Here is a 23167-nt window from a genome sequence, read left to right on the forward strand (position 1 = left end):
AAATTCTCTGTTTATACTTACCTCTTAAAGCTTAGTTCCTGAGGTTACCTACCTCATAAATAGATAGATTACCTATTTATATAGCATGCATATGGATTATTTCATTTCCCCCATTAAGCTTGAGGGCAGGAACCAGTATGTTTTCCTTTCTTTTTATCCCCAGAACTTAGCAAAATTCCTAACCATTAAAAGGGCAGATAAATGCTTGTTGATTGATTTCCTTCCATGTATTTTGTCCCACATTCCCATCTCTAGGTCTTTGCTCATATTGTTGCCTATACCAAGAACATCCTCCCTGCCCCTCTGGATTGAGTTTCTTTTCCCCCTATTTTCATGTTTGTGTATTGCATTTTTTTTTAGTTATATTGATATTACCTTTTGTTTTTACATGAATTATTTCTACTTAGCACCTCCTCCCACTACTTCTTTTAACAAAGAAAGAAACTACCAGACTGCTGAATATCAAGGCAGTGTGGTATACTGGACAGCTCACTGGATTTTGAGTCTGGAAAGGAGCTGAAATCCAGACTCTTACAAAGCTTCTATCAAGCACTTCTCTGCCTTAAATTTCTCCTCTCTCTAATCTACCTTCCATATAGTTGAAAAGTAGATTTCCTAAACCATGGAAATAACCATGTTGCTCCTAGCCTTTACAACCTGACCTTACAACACACCATTCAGGCTATGTACAAGGAACAGAATCCAATTTGGCCAAAAGACCAAATATTTGGAAAGGAATCAATCAACAATCAATTATCAAGTCTTTTTAATGGCCAGGAATTTTGCTAAGTTCTGGGGATAAAAAAGAAAAGGAAAACCCACTGGTCCTATTCCTTGAGCATATATTCTAATGGTGGAGACAACATATTTATATGCATACAAGATAAATATAGAATAAAAGGCAGGTAGCCCCAGGTAAAGACCTACTTACAGGAACTAAGCTTTAAGAGCTAAGTTAAGTCTTAAGAGAAAGAATTCAAGGCATGGGGCATCCTGTGGGAGGACCATCAAGTAGGCTGGTATGGCTGGCCCATACTGCTCAGAGAGGGGAGAAATGGGTTAAAAGACTAGAAAAACCAGAAAAGGCAAGATTGTTAACAGCTTTAAAAATCAAACAGAGGTCCTGTTGATCCTGACCCTGGAGGTAACAGGTCACACAGCTAATAAGTGTCCTGGGCCCCAGGCCCAGTGCCATGCCACAATGCTGTTCACTATGTGTAAAGCCCAGGTATACAAACAGCAGAGTCAAAATGGTCTTGCTCTCAAGGAGCTCACATTCAAATGGGAGAGACAACACAAGTCAGATGGTAACGGCCTGTGGTTCTTAGGGCATAGCAGTAAAGCAGAAATAATCTTTAATGTTATTTTCACAGACAAAATCCTATCAGGGTCTGATATCGCACCATTTGACAGTGCCAAGGACATTGGTGGCCAGAACTTTTTGGGTCTTCAGGAGCTGTGGCTGCAGCACCAGGAGCCTAGGGCCTCAGAAAGGTAGATTCAATCAATCAAAGGTAAAAACTTGGGAGGACTGAAGGACCTTCATCATGGGAGAAAGACAAAGGATGCCACATGGGCCAAAATTTCATGACTGAATGAAAGTACAACACATCTCTGGGCCTATGGGTAACACAGAAAGTCAGTTTGGAAATCCTCATTCTAGCCACAGGCCAGTCTAGTGGTAGAAGTAGGTCCAGCCAATCCCTTTGGCAGAGGGGAGGAAATTTATCCCCCTCTTCTGCCTCTCACTTCAGGCAACTCTTGTGAGTTTGGGAGATCTACCAGAGTAGATATCAGTAACCAGGAGGAAGTAGTAGTGTCCCTGGAACATCTGTGGCTCACAGAAGCATAGAAAGAATAGCTATGTCAGAAGCAAAAATATGGACAAACTAGATATACAGAGGAAAAGTAGCTTCAGGACTCTGCAAGTGTAGTAGCCTTGGAACCCAGCTTAGGGCTACGCCTAGAGTAACTTCATGAGGAAGCCAGGGAGAAAAAAGAGCTTTAACTACATGTCCTCTCTTAAGTTTGAGCCCACTCTCCCTAGGCACTTTGTCTATGCAAGGGGAGAAAGTCCTGCTAGTTTTGGGGGGGACATTTCTGAAATTAGCTATTTTTAAAATATCTGCTTAGAGCAAGAAGGGAACAAGCATTTACTAAGTAACTACTAAGTACCAAGCACTGTGCTAAGCACTATATGAATATTATTTCATTTGACCCTCACAACAACCCTGTGAGGTAGGTACAATTATTATCTATTTTACAGTTGAGGAAACAGAGGCAGACAGATATTAGACTTGCCCAGTGTCACACAGTTAGTAAGTATCTGAGGCTGGATTTGAACTCAAGTGTTCCTGACTCCAGGCCCAGCACTTTATCCACTACACCTAGTTGCTTAGTAAATACCCTCTCTAAAAGCTAATTAACTCTGGTTGATAATCAATAGGGAGCATCTTGGATGGAGGAAACAGCACTAGAAACCTGAACCCTCAAAGCAGTCAGCTGGTCCAGTCTGCCAGGGTGAGGGAGGGTTGGGGAATTAGCCCTGGAGGAAGTGCTACAAAGAAATACATACAGAGTAGATGGCAGGTAACCAACCTTAGAGAAGGTCATCCCTGCTAAGGGAACTAGGGAAAGTCTTCTGTAGAAGCTAGCATGTGAGCTGAATCCTGAAGAAAGCCACTTTCTTTCCCCAACTTGCCCTGACATGACTACTGAGGGGTCAGGTGACAGGGAGAACATGGAGTAAGGGAAAGAGAACTGCTGTACCATGCTAAAGCGGGACTGCTGGCACATTGCCTCCGCCTGGCTTTCAGAATCTTGTAATAATAGCTGACAATAATCCAGCACTGAGGTTTGCAAAGCACAATCGTCTTATCCTCACAACAACCCTGAGATTTTACAGGCAATATTGACATTTTTTTGAACAGATGGGGAAACTAAAGTTCAGAAAGGTTAAGTCAATCAATAAACATTTTTATTAAGCACCTACTATGTGCCAGGCACCATGCTTGTGCGAAGAGCTGGGGATACAAAGAAAGGCAAAAGATAGATCTTAAGTCTCAAGGAGGTCACAGTCTAATGATGGAGACAACATGTAGACCACTATGTACAAAAAAGACATGCAGAATAAATCAGATGTAATCAATAGATGAAGGCACTGGCATTAAAGGAATCTGGGAAACAGGGTGGGATTTTAGCTAAGACTTGAAGACAGCAAAGCCAGGAGGCAGAGCATTCCAGGCTTGGGAGACAGCCAGTGAAAATGCCCATAATAATGCAGCTAGTTAAGTAAGTGAGGCAGGATCTGAGTTCAGGTCTTCTTGACTCCAAGTCTAGAACTCTACTTTGCCACCTAATTCTCCACTATTCCTAAACACACTATCCATTCTAGCTGAGCCAACATGTTTCCTCAGTCTTTTACATGTATCAAACTCATTTCCAACCTTGGTCTTCATTTAAACTCTCCTGTATGAGGTTGCCCACTCTCCTTCCTCTCCTCTGGGGATACAAATTCTATCCATCCTTTATAAGTCTGACACAAATTCAACCTGCTGAATTCTATCTTTGAAGCTGTCATCTTTTCTTCATGCTAAAAATCTCAGTTTTTATCTTCATGAAACATGACTTCTAGAGTCTTAGATCACTTACCTCAACCCAAGAAAGGACTTGCTTATGGATATATAAGCAGTTAGAAGCCTAGATGGGACCATCTACACTACCTCTTATAATCCCATAGCATTTCAGTGTTTTCACATACATTACCATTGAGCACCTGCTGCTTCCTAAATCCTCTGCTCCCTTGCTTTTTCTGACATTGCTTTTTCCTGTTTCTACTTTCCTTTTCCGACCCTGTTTCCTTTGCTTAATTCCCCCTCATCTCCTGCTCCCCCAGTATAGGTAAAGACTCTATCCTGGGCACTCTTCTCTATATACCCTCTCCCTTGGTGATCTCATTAGCTCTCATGGGTTTTAAGCATTCTGTCAATCCAAGAGTACCCAGAAATCTATATTCAGCCCTAATTTCTGTACTAACTTGTCCTGAATAATGACTACTGGACATCTTCACCTAGCTATCTCAATTAACACTTCACACTCAGCATGTCCAAAAGTGAACTCATTTTCTCCTCCCTAATATTCTCTATCTCTAAATCTCTCCAGTAACTAGGCTCCTAACTTCCTTTTTCTACCATACATCTTGTCTTCATTGAGTACATTTTTCTTACCTCTCATTAAGGCTACTATCATAAACTAATTGGTCTTCAGATTCCCATCATTCTAACTCTCCCGGTCCCTCCTCCAACTAGCAGTAGTCAAAACAATTTTCCTAAGGCATAGAGCTGGCCCTGGCTCAGAAACCTTCAGCGGCTCCCCATTGTCTACAGGAAAAATACAAACTCGGTGTAAGGCTCTCCATATTTTGGCTTCCAACCACCACTGCAGCCTTATTTCATACTATGCTCCTTTACAAACTCTACATTCAAGTAAAATTTACCTATTGCCTGTTCCTGAACACTCCCTATTCCCATGGATTTGCACAGGTTGTCCTCCATTCCTGGAATGCATTTCCTCCTCATTTTGCTTTTCACTGTCAGCACCGGTCACACTTTCACAGCTCAGTTCAACTACCACCTCACTCTATGAAACTTCCTGTTTCTTCCTTCCTCATTTTCTTTTACTATACTGGTGTGCATGCTTTACTACAGCAGACCATATAAGCTCCCTGAGCAGAGACCTTCATTTCTGTCTTTGTACCTCTGGCCCCTAGCATGCTGGGAACTTAGCAGGCACTAATACTGGTTGAGTTTAATATAGTGTTTTAATGTTTATAAGCTAATCCTATCTTACTCTAAGGCGTCAGCCCTCAAAGGAAATACCGCTATTATCCTAGAAGAATATGGGCCCAGCCTATCTCACCTGCCCTAACTCTTCCAAGAACCTTAGTTTCTTCCCACTCCTGCTAACTCCCTGTATGACTCAGAGCAAAGCCCATTCCTTGGCCTGAGTTTGCCCATGTATACGAGGAAGAGATTGAATCAGACCATCTGTAAAGTCCCCTTTCCAGCGCTCACAGTCCAGGTTCCAAAGACCAAGATGACAGGGATTCAAATAGAGCCAGAGAAACAAGACACCCTTCCCTGGTGGAGAGGGCGGCCGCGCCTGGCTTCTCTTATTAGTTTACAGAAATGCGCCAGATGCCAGCGCCTGGGGGCCCTCGATCTCCGGCCTCGGGATATCTGGGGCCCAAGCCCCACTCCCGCAAAGAAAGAAGCCTCCTGTCCCAGCCGGACAACCTCGGGTACTACGCAGCTGGCCGGCGCTGAAAGGCTCCCGGGGGAGCCACGTGGGGGTGCGTCCAGGCACCGACCAACCTCCCCGGAAGGCGACACCGCCTGCTCCTTCCCTCTAAAGGCGTCCCCCTTTCCGCTGCCCCCGCCATGGACGGCACTTTGACCTACAGCTCCTAACGCGCTCCCCTCGCCTTGGCGGCCCCTTAGGAGAGGCCGGGGGGCAGGGGAGGAGTGGGGCGGAGCCTCACCCTCAAACCTGCCCGCAGCGGCTCTGGCCCGGGCCCCCAGTACTCACACTCTGTGAAAAGGGAGGGCAGCAGCTAAAGGTTAGTCCCAAAGCCGATCCGGCGGGTAGCGGCGGGGAAAGGGAGACCAGGGCGGCAGCGCACGGGAAATGAGGAGCTGGACCCTACCAACCGACACTCCACAGGATGAAAGGGGGGAAACTGGGAAATTTAATTCTGCTTTCCCTCCCCCGCCCTCTACCTAGGCCCGTGGATGCGACAACCCTGACCCTGGGGTCGCGAGCGTTGAGTGAGCTGGAGAATGCACCGAGTCTTCCCTCCAGCTCGAGGCAGACTGATAGAGGGAGACAACTCTCTCCCTCCTCCCCTCCAACTGAATGGAATCGTCTGTCGTATAGCTCTGGTGGCAAAGGAGGGGGCCTGAAGTGGAAGCCTAGGGGGCGGAGTCTCTATGCCGCGTGCGCCGCAGCTCGGGCCAGAGAAGGTAAGGGACACTTGAGGTCTGGACCCAGGAAGAAGCACAAGGGTGGAAGGGGCTGAGCCCAAGAGCCTTCGAAAGAGGCTGGTCTGTCTAGGAGAGGGCGTGGCCAAACAGATGCGCCTGCGCGGTTGCAGATCCAAAAAAAGGCGGTGGGGCGAGAGATAAGCCTGTGCGCCTGCGTCTAGGCGGGAGGAAGAAACGAGAGCGAGTTTGGAGAACTTGGAGGGTGGGGTGAGGCTGATGAGCCTCCTCCTGGCCCTTCCCTTTTCTCCGTCAGGGGCGCTCTCCGGAGCTAGGGGGAGACAAAAGGGAAAAGACGCGCAGGCGGGTGGCTCCTCCTCCCCTCCCCCTTTCCCTCCTCTCCCCTCTCCCTCCTTCTTCCTCCCCTTCCCCCGCCCCCCCCCCCTCGGCTCCCCGCCCATTGCGCGCGCGCCCCGCCTATAACGCGCCTGCCCCGGCCGGAGGCGGGTGGGCAGACGGAGCGGCCGGGAGTATATGGCTTCCAGCTGCCTGAGTCGCCGCTGCCGCCTCCGCCTCCATGTACCCCGCGGGGCCCCCCGGCCCGGCCCCGCACCCTCGCCGCCGGCGGCTCCCAGCACCTGCCCGGTCAGGGCCTCCGCTTCTGCCCCAGGAGGTGGGGGAGGACGAGCAGCCGCCTCCGGGCCGGGGCCCCTTGCCAGCCGTGCCCGAAGCCCCCCCGGGGGCAGGGGTCAGCCCTGGGGCGCCGGGCCTGGCGGTGAAGATGGCCTTCCGAAAAGCCTACTCCATCAAGGACAAGCTCCAGGCCATCGAACGTGTGAAGGGCGGGGAGCGCCAGGCCAGCGTGTGCAAGGACTTCGGGGTGCCTGGGGGCACCCTCCGGGGCTGGCTCAAGGATGAGCCCAAGCTGCGCTGGTTCCTGGACCAGCTGGGCGGAGAGGTGGGCACCCAGCGGAAGAAGATGCGGCTGGCCAACGAGGAGGAGATCGATCGTGCTGTCTATACCTGGTTCCTCACCTTGCGGCAGCACGGCATCCCACTCTCAGGTCCCATCATCCAGGCCCAGGCAGAGGCCTTTGCCCGCCAGATCTATGGTCCTGAGTGCACCTTCAAGGCTAGCCATGGCTGGTTCTGGAGGTGGCAGAAGCGCCACGGCATCTCTAGTCAACGAATCTATGGCGAAGCAGAGCCACAGCCTCCACCCCCTGCCTCAGCTCCATCACTGCCCACTGTTAAGGCTGAACCAGACCTTGTGGGCATCGGGGACCATCCCTCACCAATGCCACCCCCAACCCCTACTGATGGGGGCTATGGGGATGAACAGATCTACAATGCCAACGTCACTGGACTGTACTGGAAGTTGTTACCTGAGCAGGCAGCACCACCTGGGGAAGGGGACTCTGGAAGTGGAGGACAGAGGTGGCGAGGTGACAGGGTTACAGTGCTGCTGGCAGCCAACTTGACTGGCAGCCACAAGCTGAAGCCTCTAGTGATTGGGCAGCTGCCGGACCCACCTAGCTTGCGACACCACAATCAAGAAAAGTTTCCTGCCTCCTACCGCTACAGCCCTGATGCTTGGCTCAGTGCCACACTGCTCCGTGGCTGGTTCTTTGAGGAGTTTGTGCCGGGTGTCAGGCGCTACCTGCGGCGCAGCTGCCTGCAGCAGAAGGCTGTCTTGTTGGTGAATCACCACCCTGGGCCCAGGCCACCAGACCCACGGCCACCCTCCCCAGAGGAAGGTGAGGAAGCTGGCAAACGTCAAAGGACAGCTGGTGGCCTGGGCCCAGGGCCAGCCGTGTGCCACCCTGAGGAGTTGCAGACCCCTGATGGTGCAGTGCGGGTACTTTTCCTGTCTAAGAGCAGTGCCCGGGGTAAGATTCCAGCACCCCTGGAGCAAGGGGTAGTTTCAGCCTTCAAACAACTGTACAAACGGGAACTGCTGCGGCTGGCTGTGTCATGTGCAGGTGGATCCCCTCTGGACTTTGTTCGTAGCTTCATGTTGAAGGACATGCTCTATCTGGCTGGCTTGTCTTGGGACCTTGTCCAGGCAGGCAGCATTGAGCGATGCTGGCTGCTGGGTCTCAGAGCCGCCTTTGAGCCCCGTCCTGATGATGAGGAACGGCTGGTCCAGCCCCACCCAGGAGCCTCTGGGGAGGATGAGGAGGCAGAGGAACACAGCAAGGTCCTCAGTGACCTAACACACTTGGCTGCCCTCACTTACAAGCGCTTAGCACCTGAGGATGTGGCAGAATGGCTGCACCTGGACGATGGGGCCCCAGGCTTGGGGGAGCCCCCAGAGGGTGGGGGGGAAGAGGATGAGGATGGGGGAGGTCGGGAGCAGCCCTCCTGTGGGGGCTTCCCACCACTGGCTGGTCCACCCCAGGGGGAGGAGGAGGCTGGAACAGGAGGGCCATCACCAGTGCCCACAGCTGGGGAGGCCATTAGGGGTCTTGAGACAGCTCTACGGTGGCTGGAGAGCCGTGATCCCCGGGAGGTGGGACCCTTGAAGCTGGTGCAACTTCGATCCTTAATCAGCATGGCTCAGCGTCTTGGGGAGACAGGGCCCTAGTTATGTATCTCATGATGGCTGCTGAAGGGCAAGACTTAGAGAGTTAGGGAGCTGGGATCCAACTGACCCCTTTTTACTTCTGCACCTTTATAGGGGGAAGTTAATAGGCTCCTATCCCTTCAATGTTGTGGGCTAACCCCTGCAACAACCTGGAGGGGACCACGAGCCTCAGAGATAGCCATGGGAGAATGATACCCTACTTCGAAAGTCACCAAAGGGGATGGGACTAGGGGCACTAGTCACTACCAGTAATGGCTGAGATGCAACTCTTACTCATCAGCAAAGAAGCACGTGGCAGGAATGTCAGGGGCAGGCAACTTCAGGGCACAATCGCTTAGGATGGGGTAGCAAAGAGCCATCTTAGCCAGTACCCCCACACACATCCACATGTGTCTGTACACAGGAGCCCTGGAGGCTCTATCAGGGAGCAGCTTTCACTGTGTTCAAAACCTTAACCTTTCTGAGGCTCCCCAAGCCTAGAGCAGTGGCAGTCCTCTTTGAGGGTATGTCCTTTTTAATGCCACGTGTGATATATCTGCCCTCTCACATAGAAGGCCTTTCATCTATGTCCCCTCTTCACCGCCTTCTTGTCCTCTTCTGAGCAGGTTCCCGCTATAACCTTAACCCTCCTTTCCTTTTCTCCTCCTCCTCCTTCCCAGTCACATGCACTGGATAAGGGCCTGCTTGTTCCTCCTCTTGCTGGAAGGAGCCTGTGAGTCCTGGTGCTGGGGTTAGCTAGGGCTTGCCATAGCTTTTTAATCTTCAAAATGGGGAAAAAACTGACCACTTTTTATATAGATTAAAAAAAAACCTAGAGCCAGTTTTATAAGCCAGACCATAAAGGGGCACCAGGGTCAGAAGCTGGTGAGGGGCTGGCTCTAGACTGGTCAGAGGAATGAGAAGGATGCTCCTTAAGGGAGGGATTATAACTCTGCCATCCTGGGGCCGGGTTGGAAGGTGCCAGCCCTGAGATGTTAGCTAAGTTGCCCTTGGGAGTTGAACCAAGAAAGATCATTCATATGAAAAAGTAGATTTAGAGTGTCTGAGATCACTCATGGGTTTTGAAGAAGGGTTTTTTAGTCTGGCTGTGAATGGGGAGACTTCTGTAGCATTTGGGCTGTCCTAGGAAATGACCATAGACCCCAGGATACATCCCTAGTTTCTGTAACCAACTTGGGTTGTAGATTTGTTCAACTTTTCTTGGTCTCTGGTTTTTGTGAATGGGTTTTGTGTGTGGTTTGGGATTTTGTTTTTGTTTTTAAAGAAAAATAACACTTTCAACAGTTTTATTATAGATCATTGGAGTGTCTGAATTTGGGGCCCCTGTGGGTCTCCCTCCAAATAACTTGAAAATAACCTATTTTTACTTCAGCGTGTTTGTTGTGGTCAGCAATGGCACACTTTCCCCTGAGTGTGTGCAAACTTTGTGCCAACCATGGGCTTTGGGAAATTACCCAGTTCCTCTTTGATCAAAGCAAAGGCATCCTTCTAGAAATCATTCACTGAGTTTTTATAGTGTCAGTATCTGGAGGTGAGGAGAGTGGGTCCAATGGAAAAATCACTATTGCCTTATTAACTTTGCCCTTCTCTAGACCGAATTGGCCTTCTTCACCTGGATTCCTGGTGGGGAAAGATCCTTTGGTAAGAATCACTCTTTGTGGGTGGATTTTCTTGTCAGGTAGTAAGTCTGTTTGCAAAGCTGTGACGTGACCAGACCAAAAAGGACACAAAATGAACAATGGACTGGGGTGCAGGTAGGATTTGATATTAGTTTGGAGGAATCTTGGCAACTTTTGTTTATCTTCTGGCAAAATAGTCTGGAAAAGAGGGGAAAATACCCTTGGTGCCTCTTTGTGTCTGTAACGTGTATACTGTCTAGTCCTGAGGCCTGCCATAGTAGTTCAGAGTTCATTGTTACTTGGTTGGGGTTGGGGGTAGGATTGAAAGAGGGTTTGAAAGAAAACTGTCTAGTACTCACAACTACTTGATGAATGTCTTTGTGGATCTTTTCAGACAGTAAACAGCAACTGTACTCAGCTGGGGTTAATTGGCAGCTAGCTTTCTGACTCTCCAGCCATTCTCTGTCTCCACTTCTTAATCCGTGCCCAGCCCCAGCATTTTTTGACTGCAAGTGAGAAATTTGAAAACACGGAGTTGGTATGGAGAAGGATCTGTTAGAAATAGGTGGGACTTTGGAGGGAAATTAAAAAATGATGCTTCACAGATTCCCCTAAATTAGTCACAAGTCAGTTCTCATGTGATTCTTGAAAAGCTATTTTCCTTTGAGACCAAGAGTCTGAATCCTCCCTCTTGATTGTTTAAGAGATCAGCAGGGTAATATAGAACACATGGAAATTGGTTTGCAGGAAAAATGGTATTTTGAATGAAGGTGCCATCAGGTTGTGGTTCAATATATCTGGTTTTCATTTAACAAAAACATATTAAGCATCTACTGAGTGCAGAGCCTTTTTGGGTACTAGGGTAAATACAAAGACCCTGCCCTCTTGGAGCTTACAGTCTAGTAGGGAGATAAAACACAAGCACAATTACTTCTAATGTAAAGTGATAAATAATTTGAAATGTACAAAGTGTATTATTAGGTCCAAGTAAGAAAAGAACTTTACCAGCCAAGTGGATCATGAGAGTGTTCCTGAAGAAAATTACATTTGGATGTTCTTTAGCTATAGCTATAGCTGACATTCATGTAGCACTTTGCAAGATTTGCAAAGTACTTTTCAGATATCTCATTTGGTCCTCACAACAACCCTGAAAGGTTGGTGCTATTATTATCCCCATTTTACAGATGAGGAAACTGAGGGTAAGCGATTTGCCTGGGGTCACACAGCTTATAGTTGTCTGAATCAGGATTTGATCTTTAGCGTGCCTGACTCTGGGTCTTTAAAGGAAGGATAAGGAGGAAGGATAGGAATGTAAAAAGACAAAGGGGTAAGAGGGAAGATGTTTCAGGCTTCAGCCTTGTATGCCAGAGAATGGAATTTGAACTTAGGTATACAGTTGGAAACCACTGAAGATGGTTGGACAGAGGAGTGATGGGACCTGGTCTGTGCAAAGGAGAAATTATTTTAGCAATAGGATGAGGAATGGATTGGAGGGAAGAGAAAAGAAAAGTGGAAATGCCTGTTATGTTATCCTAACGATCCATGAGAGTAGACAGGAATGTCAGCTGGAGTGGGGGTGGGGGGGAGCGGCAGTGGGGACAGAAAAGGAGCCAAGATTCGAGAGACATTGAAGAGGTGTTATGGAGCTAAGCATAAGAAGAACCACACATAGCACCAAGGTTTCAAACATGGCAGACTAGATAGTTCGTTTTTGGGGGAGCTGATTAAGAAACTGTGCAGTGTTGCAGGCCTGCTGAGGGAGTGCTCCCAGCACGCCCAGCAGCTGTGGGATATGATTATAGTTTGGAACTGGAAGGGACCACGAAGTCTAGTCCAAACTCCTCACAGATGAGGAGACTGAATACCACTGAAGGTGCCTAAAGTCACCCAGGTAATTAATAAAAGACCTAGAAATGGACCCCCAAAGTCTTCTGACCCAAAGCTAGCCCTCCTTCCACTCAGCTCAGAAACTCAGAACCTGACAAGGCAGAGAAGCACTGGCTGGCTGTAAGAAAATATTAGGACTTATTATGAAGAGGTTATGGGACATGATGGGACATGCCTTTGTGATATAGCTACAAAACTTGACCTGAGGCTTAAATTAATGGGACTTGGTGGGAGCTTACCCCTGGGCTGGAAGTTTTGGGTCAGGCTTTTGATTGATTTGTCTGTAGTGACCTTTTGCTAGTTGAAGACCTTGGAAGAAAAGAGGCCCTTTTTCATTATAGATTTTCACTATCTCTGTAGTGTTTGTGCATTCAAATCCCTCACCCACTTGATGGAAAAGGTTGCTAGCACTTTGATCAATGTGTTAGCCAGGCCATAGGCTAAGGAATAGCTTCTCCCCAGAAGCAGATGAACAGTTTTTTTGCCATTCACTGAGCCCTCCTGGTATCCTCAATCCTGTACCTAAGCAGGCCTGGATTCACTGACTGAACAAACTTTTACCCGGTATAATTGGGGGCAGCATAGTCTCATGAAAAGTACTTTGGGTTTGGAGTCAGGATGCCAGAGTTCTGAATCCTAGTTCTGCTACTATTTGTGTGACCTCTGGGGAGCTGTTCAGAGAATGGTTTGGACGAGATAAGCGAAAGTCCCTCCTAATGATAAATCTCAGCCTGGAGTCAGGAAGAGCTGAGTTCAGATCCATCCCTAGTCACTGTGTGACCCTGGACGAGCCACTTAACTCTGTTTGCCTCAGTTTCTTCATCTGTAAAATGAGCTGGAGAAAGAAATGGCAAACCACTGCAGTATCTTTGCCAAGAAAACTCCAAATGGGGTCACAAAGAATTAGATATGACTGAACAACAATGATAAATCTCATAATCTAAGGAATTAGTTGTTGTTATCCACTGGTGTTCAACTCTGTGACCTCAGCTAGTGAAGTATCTGAAGCCGGATTTGAATTCAAGCCTTCCTGACTCCAGGCCTAGGCTCTATCTACTGCAGCCACCTAGTTGCCCAGATATTGGAGTGGTTTGCCTTCTCCTTCTCCAGCTCATTTTACAGATGAGGAAATTGAGGCAAACAGGATTAAGTGACTTGCCTAGAGTCACACAGCCAATAAGTGGGGCAGGTTGAACTCAGGTCTAAATAGTCACCCAATTCTCTGAGCCTTTGTTATAATGAAAAAAAGAAAAAAGTAACTGAAAGAGCCCTGAGCCAGGCTATGCTCTTTATTATGGATAGTGGAGGACAAGTCCCTATATCTTAACTTCAGTTTCCTTTTCTGTAAAATGGGAATAATTCTACTTGCACTGACTACTTCATGGGATAGTTAAGGATCAAGTGAAATCTTTTATGTGGAGTGATTTTATAAGCTATAAAATACTGTAAAAAAGCCAGCTGCTTAGACAAATTACTTCACCTCTCTAGGCTTTAGTTTCTCCAGCTATTAAAAATAGGCAGTTGGCCCACCTGAGTTGCCTCGGATTTTTTTATTGAAAAGGAGCTTGTCATTTCCCTGAAGGTTTGGATCCTGTTGGTGACCCTAAACCGTGGAGGAGGTAAGGTGCCTCTGTAGGCTTACCTTCTGTCCCTACCCTGACTCTCAAAATCCTAGAGAGAGGTGTGACAGCATTAACAGAAAGGATCTAAACAAACTCCAATGCATTGTAGAAATGAGAGGTAGAACAACTAAGATTTAGGCCATGTGCTTAGCGTCTGTGTGGAGCTGTCCTGAGGCTCTGATCCCTCCCCAGAACTCCCAGCAAGCTTTAGCTACTAAGATAAATACTACTCTAGATTGTCAGTAGATGTCTTTTTCCAGAAGTGGAGGCTAGAAAGCTAGAACCAATGTCAGGTTTTGGAAAAATCTAAATTTGAGGATCAGAGCACCTGGGCTTGAATCCTGGCTCTCACCTTTGGTGAGTCATCTCCCCTTTGGGGCCACATTTTCCCTCTGTAAAATAATAGGATTACACCAGATGATCTCTAAAGAGCCTTCCAGCCCTTGTTCCTTTGAGGTTAAGACTTGTCGTGTCTAGCCAGGTACATTGCCATAAATGATGGACAGAATGTCCATGTCATTGCTTCCTTATGGCAGAAGTGGGGCCTCATCTTTCTAGCCTCACAGAGACAGAATCTGAGATGCTATTTTTGGCAGCACTGGAAGATAGCTTCAGAAAATCTGTCCAGCACTTTCATAGGGGATTACAGATACTGAGGCCCTAGAGAGTGTGATCTTGGAGGGCAAGTTGGCAGAACTAGGATTTGAAGTCAGGTCTCCTGACTCCTGATTCTGTCTTCAAGAATTACTTACTATATTCAAGGACTGCACTAAAAAAAACTAGGTAAAGGGGAGGGAGAAGAATTGGGAAGGGAGGTGGGGGCGAGAAGAAGCTTTTGAGATAGGAAAAGGCACTAAAAGCAAGATCCAGAAGGGCACCTTAGATAAACTTCAAAGGGAGCTAAAGGTTCTAGGAGGCAAAGGGCAGAAGGGAACGCATTCCAGACAGATTTCTGGAGGTTCCTTCTAATTTTGAAATAGTGCAATTGAAAGGAAACACGTGTACTCGGGACCACTGAGCAACTCTGGTTTCCTCACAGAGCCCAGTGACTTTTTTTCCCCTCAAATTACTGAATTTTTCTTGCAGAGAGGGGAAGCATCAAAGCACTATTAATGTTGTAGCTGTCAAAAACATCCTCCTGCAACTACTCAGCCCTGCCACCATTTTAACTAGAAGCATTCTTGACCACTTCACTTCAGTGGCAGTTTAGCCTGACAGACCTGTGGAGCATAAGACTTATGTCCCCAATTCTGCCTTCCTTCAGGGAGCATCCTAGCCAGAGGACATGGACACAACTCTCTGCTGGAGAGTTTAAATGGTAAACTCTTCTGCTTTCTTCAGATAAAGACGGCCTATTTCAGAGACCAGTCAAGAGAAGGCAGCTCTGGGGGTACTTTTACTTCCAAAGCCCTTGGGCTAGGACCAGTGGGAGGAGAATGAGAAAAGGAGGCAGATTTCAGCTTTGTGGAAAAAACTCTAATGAGAACTGACCAGCCAAGGAATAGGTTCCTTCCTTAGGTAGTGAGTTCATTACCACTGGTGGTGTTAATACAGAAGCTGAATGAACACTGGCCAAGGATGTTGTAGAGGAGCTTGACTGGAAGGGGGACCCTTAAAGTCCTACAATTTTACAATTCCATGAGCCAAACACTGTGACCATCCTTCCCTAAGAAGGGGATCCTAGCAGAATATGGTAGGTAGCAAGAACTCCACTATACTTGGAATCAGAAGACATGGTTATTTGCCAGCACAGTTATTTGCGTAAACTTAACCGAAGCAACTCACAACTCATGTCATCTTTTTGATTCTCAGTTTTCCTATATGTAAAACAAGAACATTAACAGAAACCATCTGTCTTACAGCTCTGAAATCCTTATGACTTATGGACTGGTTTGCCCTTTTTTCTAGCAGCCCAGGACTTCACCTTTCCAGGGAAAGTGAAACTAAATCCTTTGCATCAAGCCCTGACCTACATTGCTACATTAATAAAAATACCTGACATTTGTATAAATCTTTACACAGTCCACATTTCCGTCATTTGATCCTCTCAGCAGTTCCATAAGGTACAGAGTACAACTATCTTCAATCTACCAATGAAGAAACTGAGGCAGATTGTGGTTTGTCCCCAAATTGCACAGCAATAAATGGCAGAACTGGGAATCTAACTCCAAATGCATTGTCTCTCCCCCCACCCCACCCCCACTGTACCACAGCTACTTCTGTGCCATAGTCTGTGCCCAAGTAATGGTCCCTCAGCATCATCACGATCCTTCCGGGTACCCAGACTCTACTTCCCGGCCTTTCCATGGAAGCCTAGGACAGGGTCTAGAGGGCATTAGCCAAACAATTGATTGCAAATATAGCAGGGAATGAAGGGGAAGGAGGAGTAGTGAAAACATTGGCCTTGGAAGGTCCTGGGTTTTAGTCCTGAATAGATGTTACTTAGTAGCTGTGTAATCTTAAGCAAGGCATAACATCTCCTAAGGGCTGCTTTTCCCTACTGTAAAATAAGGGATTTGGAGACAGAAGCCCCGGATTCAAATTCTAGCTTTTGATATTTGGGACATATTTAAGTTTTCTGAGCCTCAAATTTTCATATCTGTAAAATGAGGATATGGACTCTTAGATGACCTCTGAGGACCCTTTCAGTTCTGAATTTCTGATCCTAAAAGTGAAGAACCCTTAACGGCATTGAGGAAGATACTGTGCTTCTAAGCAAAGAATTCAAGGCCAGAGAGTTCATGAGGCTGATCTAATGCCATGCTTCTCCTGCTATTAAGAAACCCAAAGGGATGTTCCTGGGGGGTATTTGGTAGGGACGTGTACGTGGAAAGGACATGTATAAAATGGTCAGCATGAAACCTGGGTTCAGTCACTACCCGCAGAAGTTGGAGTAGGTACCTTTCTCTCTGTGTCCTTTTCTGTAATAGGAGTAATTAGAAAACATCTAAGGCTGCTCTCAGCTTTAATTTATTCTGATTCTGCCTTTGATGCATGGCCATCCTCCTGTGATGGGGATTCTACCAGCTCCCGAGGCAGCTCATTCCGTTTTGGAAGAGCTTATAACTGAAGATACGGGAAGTGAATGCTTACCCACCGGAACTCAGACTGGGCCTGGGTGAGCAGAAATCAGCCACAATCTAACCAAAAAGCCCTATGACTCAGGGCCATTACTTGGGGGTTATCTAGTGTGGTAAATCTTTCATTTTGCAAATATCAACCTTAAGACCTGGAGGGGCCTCCCAAGGTCACATGGTTGGAGGTAGAATGGGTTCAAATGCAGGTTTCCTGAGCACCCCTTTCTACTATACTACAGCTCTGCTGTCCTCATGGACTGGAAAATAAAAAAGGAGTAAACCCAGGGAGGTATATGAAAGCAGTGGGACAGGAAAGGGTATTTATCCCTATACAGGCTCTACTTGGACCTGGGTAAGCAACAAGGTAGACAAGAATAAACTGATTCCCATTTCTGCAGCTCTTTGTTGTGACGTACTTTCCTCCTAATTTCCTTGTGAGATTGGTGGGATAAGAATTCTCCCTGTTTTATAAATGAGGAACAGATTCAGAGATTAAATGATTTGCCTACCTTCACACTAGCAAATGAAAGATCTGGCATTTGAACTCATGTCTCATACCAAGTCCAATAACCCCATTGCCTCGTTGGAAATAAAATTGCAGAATTTGAATTGGAAGTGACGTCAGTAATCTTGCCTGAGCCATACCTGAAGCACAAATCTCAAGGTTGGTAAATGTTGGGTAAATCTTTTTCTCTTCCCCTATTCTAAAATGAACTGGACAGTCCTTAAGGCTTCTGCAAGCTCAGACACTGTAGTTTTGTTCCACAGTTCAGCTTAGCCACAAGGCCTGATCATTGCAGTGAAAAGGTGGATGGAGTTTAATACACAGTTCGAACATCATCTGAGTGGAATGTGTAATCCTGTTTGCTGGGCTATTCTGACTACAGCCTTTGGCTTCAGTCACTGGAGAGATACCACTGAAATTAGACTAGGTCTCCTTAGGAGACATCACCTGGCACACATGCAACTTCCTGTTTCTTCCTCAGGATGTGCCGAGCTGATGAAAGAAAATGTGTTTCCTGGGTTACAAGCCATACTGGGCACACCTGAGATGCTTGATAAACATTTAACCAATTGCTTATTTGCCTTTCTTGTCACTTGCCCCTTCCCCCATAGGCTTCCAAGGTAGAAGTAGGTCATAAGATCCTGAGCAGAAGGGTCCTTAGAGAACATCTGATCCAACACGTTCATTTTACAAATCAATAGGCCCAGAGAGAAGTGACTTGCTTAAGGTCACATAGGTTGCTGAGCAGGGATTCAAGTCAAGTCCTCTGATTCCAAATAGAGTGCTTTTCCCACTACATAAATAAAAAGGCAATTATTAAGTGCTTACCATATGCAAAGCACTGGGGATACAAATAAGAAAGTCAGGAAAGTCTCGGCTCTCAAGTTGCTCACAATTCTAACGAGAGGAGTCAACACAATAGGTTTAAGTAACAAAGGCCCCATGGTCCTTGGGGTGCAGGAGCAAAGTATATGGTAACCCATCTCATGATCTTGAAGCATTTGATAACAAGGGACCTGATGTCAAGAACCTTCTTTTCCAGGTCTTCAGTAGATCTGGATGCTGAGTAGGCAGCGGCTGGCTGCAGTGCCTGTAGAAGCATTATCATGTCATGTATCCACAAGACTTGATTCTGTGGATTATGGTTTTATGTTCTAGGAGGAAGGGAGCTCCTGTTCCTGGGGTTCTTGGGGTCTGAGAGGAGGTGATGGTTTTACTTGAATGACACATGCCATCTTTTACCCTCCCTCAAGGTGCTTTGATGCTTCATCATCCTGGCACACAGTTCAGATCTGCTCCAGTCCCACACCGTTTCGGCTATGATCTACTTAACTAACCCTGATACAGGATTCCTATGGCCTATTCCTCCAAATCAGGTTTTTTCCCCATCCCACTGTTGCTAGTCATTTCACAGGCTGCTGTCTTGCAAAGGAGTAAGGAAAGTGGGGTATACAGAGTAAAACTGATTCCTTGGCCACCCCACACTTACCAGCTGTAATCATTGCTAAGTCACTTTAACTTCTCAGTGCTTCATCATACCCTTCTGTAAAATGGGGATAAAACTATTTTTAACTCTTTACATTCCAAGATTATGAGGAAAATGGTCATTTTTTTTTTGTTTTGTTTTTTGGCTAGGCAATGGGATTAAGTGACTTGCCTAGGGTCACACACAGCTAGTATTATGTGTCTGAGGCCAGATTTGAACTCAGGTCCTCTTGACTTCAGGGCTGGTGCTCTATCCACTGCACCACCTAGCTGCCCCTTTTTTTAATGAGGCAATTGGGGTTAAGTGACTAGCCCAGGGTCATACATCTAGTGAGTATTATGTGTCTGAGGCCAGATTTGAACTCGGGTCCTCTTGACTCCAGGGCCAGTGCTCTATCCACTTTGCCACCTAGCTGCCCAATTATCCTTTTTTTTTGCTATTCCCCACCTACTCCTGAATGTCTGGCTGTCCCCTGATATGTCTTCTCTTGTCATTCATATTTCTGCTGCTAAATTCTCTCCTGTGCTCCTACAGATATTGTATTTCAATAGAAAGAGACACAACTTGGAGTTAGGACACTTGGGTCTGTGTTCCAGCTCTGACCCTTACTAGCTATTTCTTGACTATGCCAGTTTTCCAAATGTTTTGCCATTTGGCCACTGTAGGTCAGAACTCTTGTTATGATCAGTGGCAAGTTGGGAGACAGGTTTGGCTCAGTATGAATTTCCCAGCACTCAGCAAGCCTAGGCTGCCTGAGGGAACAGTGACCTTCCAGAGTTAGCAGAGACAGGATCACAGAACAAGAGCCAGAAGGGTCCTCAGACCATCTAATCTGATCCCTTCATTTCACAGTTATGAAAACCAAGACGAAGATCACAGGTCTGAGACCAGGTAGCCACTTGTCATGTAGGAAGTATCAAGTAGTACTGGGATTGGATGACCTCTGAGCTCCCCTTCAAACTATGGAATGTTATTCTCCAGACATCCAGGCTGGGCCTCAGCTGCTTCCTCTGCAGGCTTATATACCTCTCTCAACCCAAACAAAAGGAATTTTTGAATTGGCAGACAAGAAAAAGCCCAGCGGAGGGCAAAGCTGCTGCAGGAAGTGAGTTGAAGAGGTCGAATGACTCCCATCTTTCTCATCTGTTAAATGAGAGGGTGGAAGGAGATTTTAAAGGTCCCTTTTAGCTGTATGATTCCAAGATCCTGTGTTCTGCTTAGACCCTTAGATGCTGCACTTTAAAATTGGACTACCTCTAGAGGAAGACAACCCAAATGAGTAGGGGGCCAGGGGCCATGTCATGTATGGACTGAGACAGGATAGTTCTCTACAAGTGTTTGAGAGTAGGGGCTGTTGCGGGGAGGAGGGTAAGGTTATTCTGTGTAGCTACTGAAGATGGAGCTAGGATTTATGGGAGAAAATTATTGGTAGGAAATTTTCAGCTTGGAATAAGGAAGGCATTTCTAATCATTGAAACTATCCCACAACAATAAAATAGGCTGCCTTAACTATTAAACTCATTGGAAATGTTTATTCAGAAAACAGTCAATATGTCAACAGGGATCTTTATGTAAGGATTAGTGGGCCCCATTTCTATTTGAGTTTGACACCACTGTTCTAGCTAACTCTAAGATTATGGGTTGCAGAGAAAGTGCCTACTTGCATTTGGAAGAGTTTCCTCAACAGGGGGTTCCCCTATACCAATGAAATAACAAGTCCAGTTCCTATCCCTATACTTTTCCACAAAGGAAACAATTGGTATTGAAGATAATGATCAAACCATTCCTTTGGGTTTTCTTCTCCAAACCAAAAAATTCTTATTCTTACCATATTTGCATTTTTTTGCCCTCACTTCCTTTACCTTGTCATCCTTTTTTTGTTTTTGAATTTTATTTTATCCAGTTCCAACAGTTTTCCCAGCAGTCCCAAGAGGCATGAAGCATTTGTCATACTAGTTGTGTCCAAGTCTTCACGACCCTATCTTTATGGGGTTTTCTTGGCAAAGATACTAGAGTGGTTTGCCATTTCCCTCTCAGAGTCCCCATTTTACAGTTGAGAAATGAGGCAAACAGTGTCTGAGGCTGGATTTGAACTCGGGTCCCCCTGACTCTAGCCCAGTATTCTATCCACTGAACCACCTAGTTTCTGTGAATGAAGCACTACATATATTGTGTCATCTCACTTCAGTTTTTAACCTAGGCCAAAGTGAGCAGTAGAATGAGAACTGGTGAGCATCATTCATTCATCATCATTCATAGCCACTTTAGGAACAGAGGATAGAGCTGGAAGAAGAGATCATCTAATCCAAGGTTCTAAAGCTGGGACCTATGAATTTTTTTAAAAATATTTTGATAACTGCATTTCAATATAATTGATTTCCTTTATAATGTTATGCATTTTATGCATTCAAAAACATTATTGTGCAGAGGACCACAGGCTTCACCAGATTGCCAAAGGGATCCATGATACCAAAAAAAAAAAAAAAAAGATTAAGAACCTCTGATCTAGTCCAATTCTTTTGACTTTACAGATGAGGAAACTGAGGCCCAGAGAAGTGACTTGCCCAACAAAGTTGAAAGCTAGAAAATAGAACAAAGATTGTCTTCCAGCTACAAATTTAGAGTTCTTTCCTACGCCTCGGTGTCTCAAAACTAGAATGGATCAATTGGATCCTTTGGTGCCCAACTAATGGCCAGTGGCACTAGTCCAAGTCTGTGCTACTTTGTTACAAACTTGATTCACGGACTTGGTAGGGTAATATGTTCAAGCTGCTGGCTAAAGTGAGGGGCTGAGATTACTCAGGCAAGTTTGATCCTACTGTAAGACAAAATTGACTCCATTAGTTTCTCTGGCTGGTCAAAGAGGGGTATACTCTTTTTTTTTTTTTTTTTTGCTTTTTGGTGAGGCAGTCCGGGTTAAGTGACTTGCCCAGGGTCATATAGCTAGTAAGTGTCAAGCGTCTGAGGCTGGATTTGAACTCAGGTCCTCCTGACTCCAAAGCCAGAGCTCTATCCACTTCACCACCTAGCTGTCCCAAGAGGGCGATCTTGCTAAAGATCAAACAGTTCATGGCTGCAAAGTTTGGATCTGAACGTTGGTCTCTGAATTCAATCCAGAGCTCTTTGCACCAGTAAGTCCTAAAATAAAATGGGTAGAAAGAACTCTGGACTTCAAGAGATCTGAGTTCAAGTCCTGGTTCTGACACACTAGGTGTCTGACATTTGGCAAATAACTGTAAAATGGGGGTAAAAACACTTGTACTACCAACCCCACAGTGTGTCATAAGGGAAGTGCTTTGCCAGACTAAAAATGTTATAGAAATGCAAGGTTCCTTTCCCAACCCTCAACGTGCACTGAGCTTCACCCTAATCTGAGGAATGGGGGGTTCTCACTTGTTGCCTTTTTCAATGCAACCAATTTGATTAATGATTAATGAAGCCATATGTTTAGTTCTGTTATTCAACATGTTATCCAATTTACAGTGGCCAAAAAATGGCTAGCACTGTGCTGAACACTTTATAAATATCCCATTTGGTCCTCACAATGACCCTAGGAGTTAGGTGCTATTATTATCCCCATTTCACAGATGGGGAAACTGAGGTGCAGAGAAGTGACCTGCCCACAGAATTAGCAGGTATCCGAGGCCAAATTTGAACTCAAGTCCTCCTGATTCCAAGCCCAGCATCTAGCCACTGCTTAATTAGCTGCCTCAAAAATAAGAGGAGCGACAGTCCTGCTCTACTAAATTCAGCTCAGACCCACAGATTTCAAGGAAGGATATTAACAAACTAGGACATGTTCAGAAGATGGTGACCAGTATGCTTAGAGATGAAGTTATATTAGGACCAGTTTAAACAACTGAAGATGGTGAACAAAGAGAAAACTTAGGTGGAGGAAATGGTGAAGCATGATGTTATCTTCCAAGTATATGAAGGAATGTAATGTGGGAAAAGTCAGACTTGTTCTGCTTAGCCTGAAGGCACAACTAGGAGAAATGCGTGGACACTAGATTTTGGCTCATGGTAATGAAGTTTCCAATCAGTCAAAACTGGAAGAAACCTTACAGCTCATCGAGTCCAGTCCTGTTTTACAGAAAAGGAAACACAGGTGATGTGACTTGTCTGAGGTCATGTGGTTAATAGCAAGTGGAAGCATCAGGACTTGAACCCAGGTTACTTGACCTTTAGTCCATTTCTTTTTCCATACTGCTATACATACCTAAAGCAAATCCCATAGGGCAAATTCCTTTAAAAGTAGAGTTGGAAGGGACTTCAGAAATCACCTGGTGCAACCACTGACACAACTCAGGAACTCAACGATGCCCCACTCGGTAGAAACTGAGAAACCCGCCTCTCCTTCCCTTGTCCAAGGTAAGTTTAGCTCCTACACAAAGCAGACAAACAAA

General features: G+C 46.1%; 2 protein-coding genes across 3 annotated transcripts in view; one reads left to right on the plus strand and one right to left on the minus strand.

Moving 5' to 3' along the window:
• Positions 1 to 5693, minus strand: part of EEF1D (eukaryotic translation elongation factor 1 delta) — a 33148-nt gene extending 27455 nt beyond the window's left edge. The window contains exon 1 of one of the 2 annotated variants that reach the window (XM_027859831.1): positions 5587 to 5693. The gene's annotated coding sequence lies outside the window, so the exon portion shown is untranslated. The remainder of the gene's footprint in view (positions 1 to 5586) is intronic. The other variant, XM_027859832.1, reaches the window with a different exon arrangement.
• Positions 5694 to 6720: 1027 nt separating this feature from the next.
• TIGD5 (tigger transposable element derived 5) lies at positions 6721 to 9859 on the plus strand. Its single transcript, XM_027859914.1, has one exon. The coding sequence runs from the start codon at positions 6760 to 6762 to the stop codon at positions 8563 to 8565; it is 1806 nt and encodes a 601-aa protein (XP_027715715.1). The 5' UTR covers positions 6721 to 6759; the 3' UTR covers positions 8566 to 9859.
• The last annotated feature ends 13308 nt before the right edge of the window (positions 9860 to 23167 follow it).

The sequence above is a fragment of the Vombatus ursinus genome, unplaced genomic scaffold, assembly GCF_900497805.2.
Source record: "Vombatus ursinus unplaced genomic scaffold, bare-nosed wombat genome assembly UNPS02014173.1, whole genome shotgun sequence".
Taxonomy (NCBI): Eukaryota; Metazoa; Chordata; class Mammalia; order Diprotodontia; family Vombatidae; genus Vombatus; species Vombatus ursinus.

Excerpts from the sequence above, each read along its gene's own strand:
- TIGD5 (XM_027859914.1), top strand. The coding sequence starts at position 6,760 with ATGGCCTTCCGAAAAGCCTACTCCATCAAGGACAAGCTCCAGGCCATC.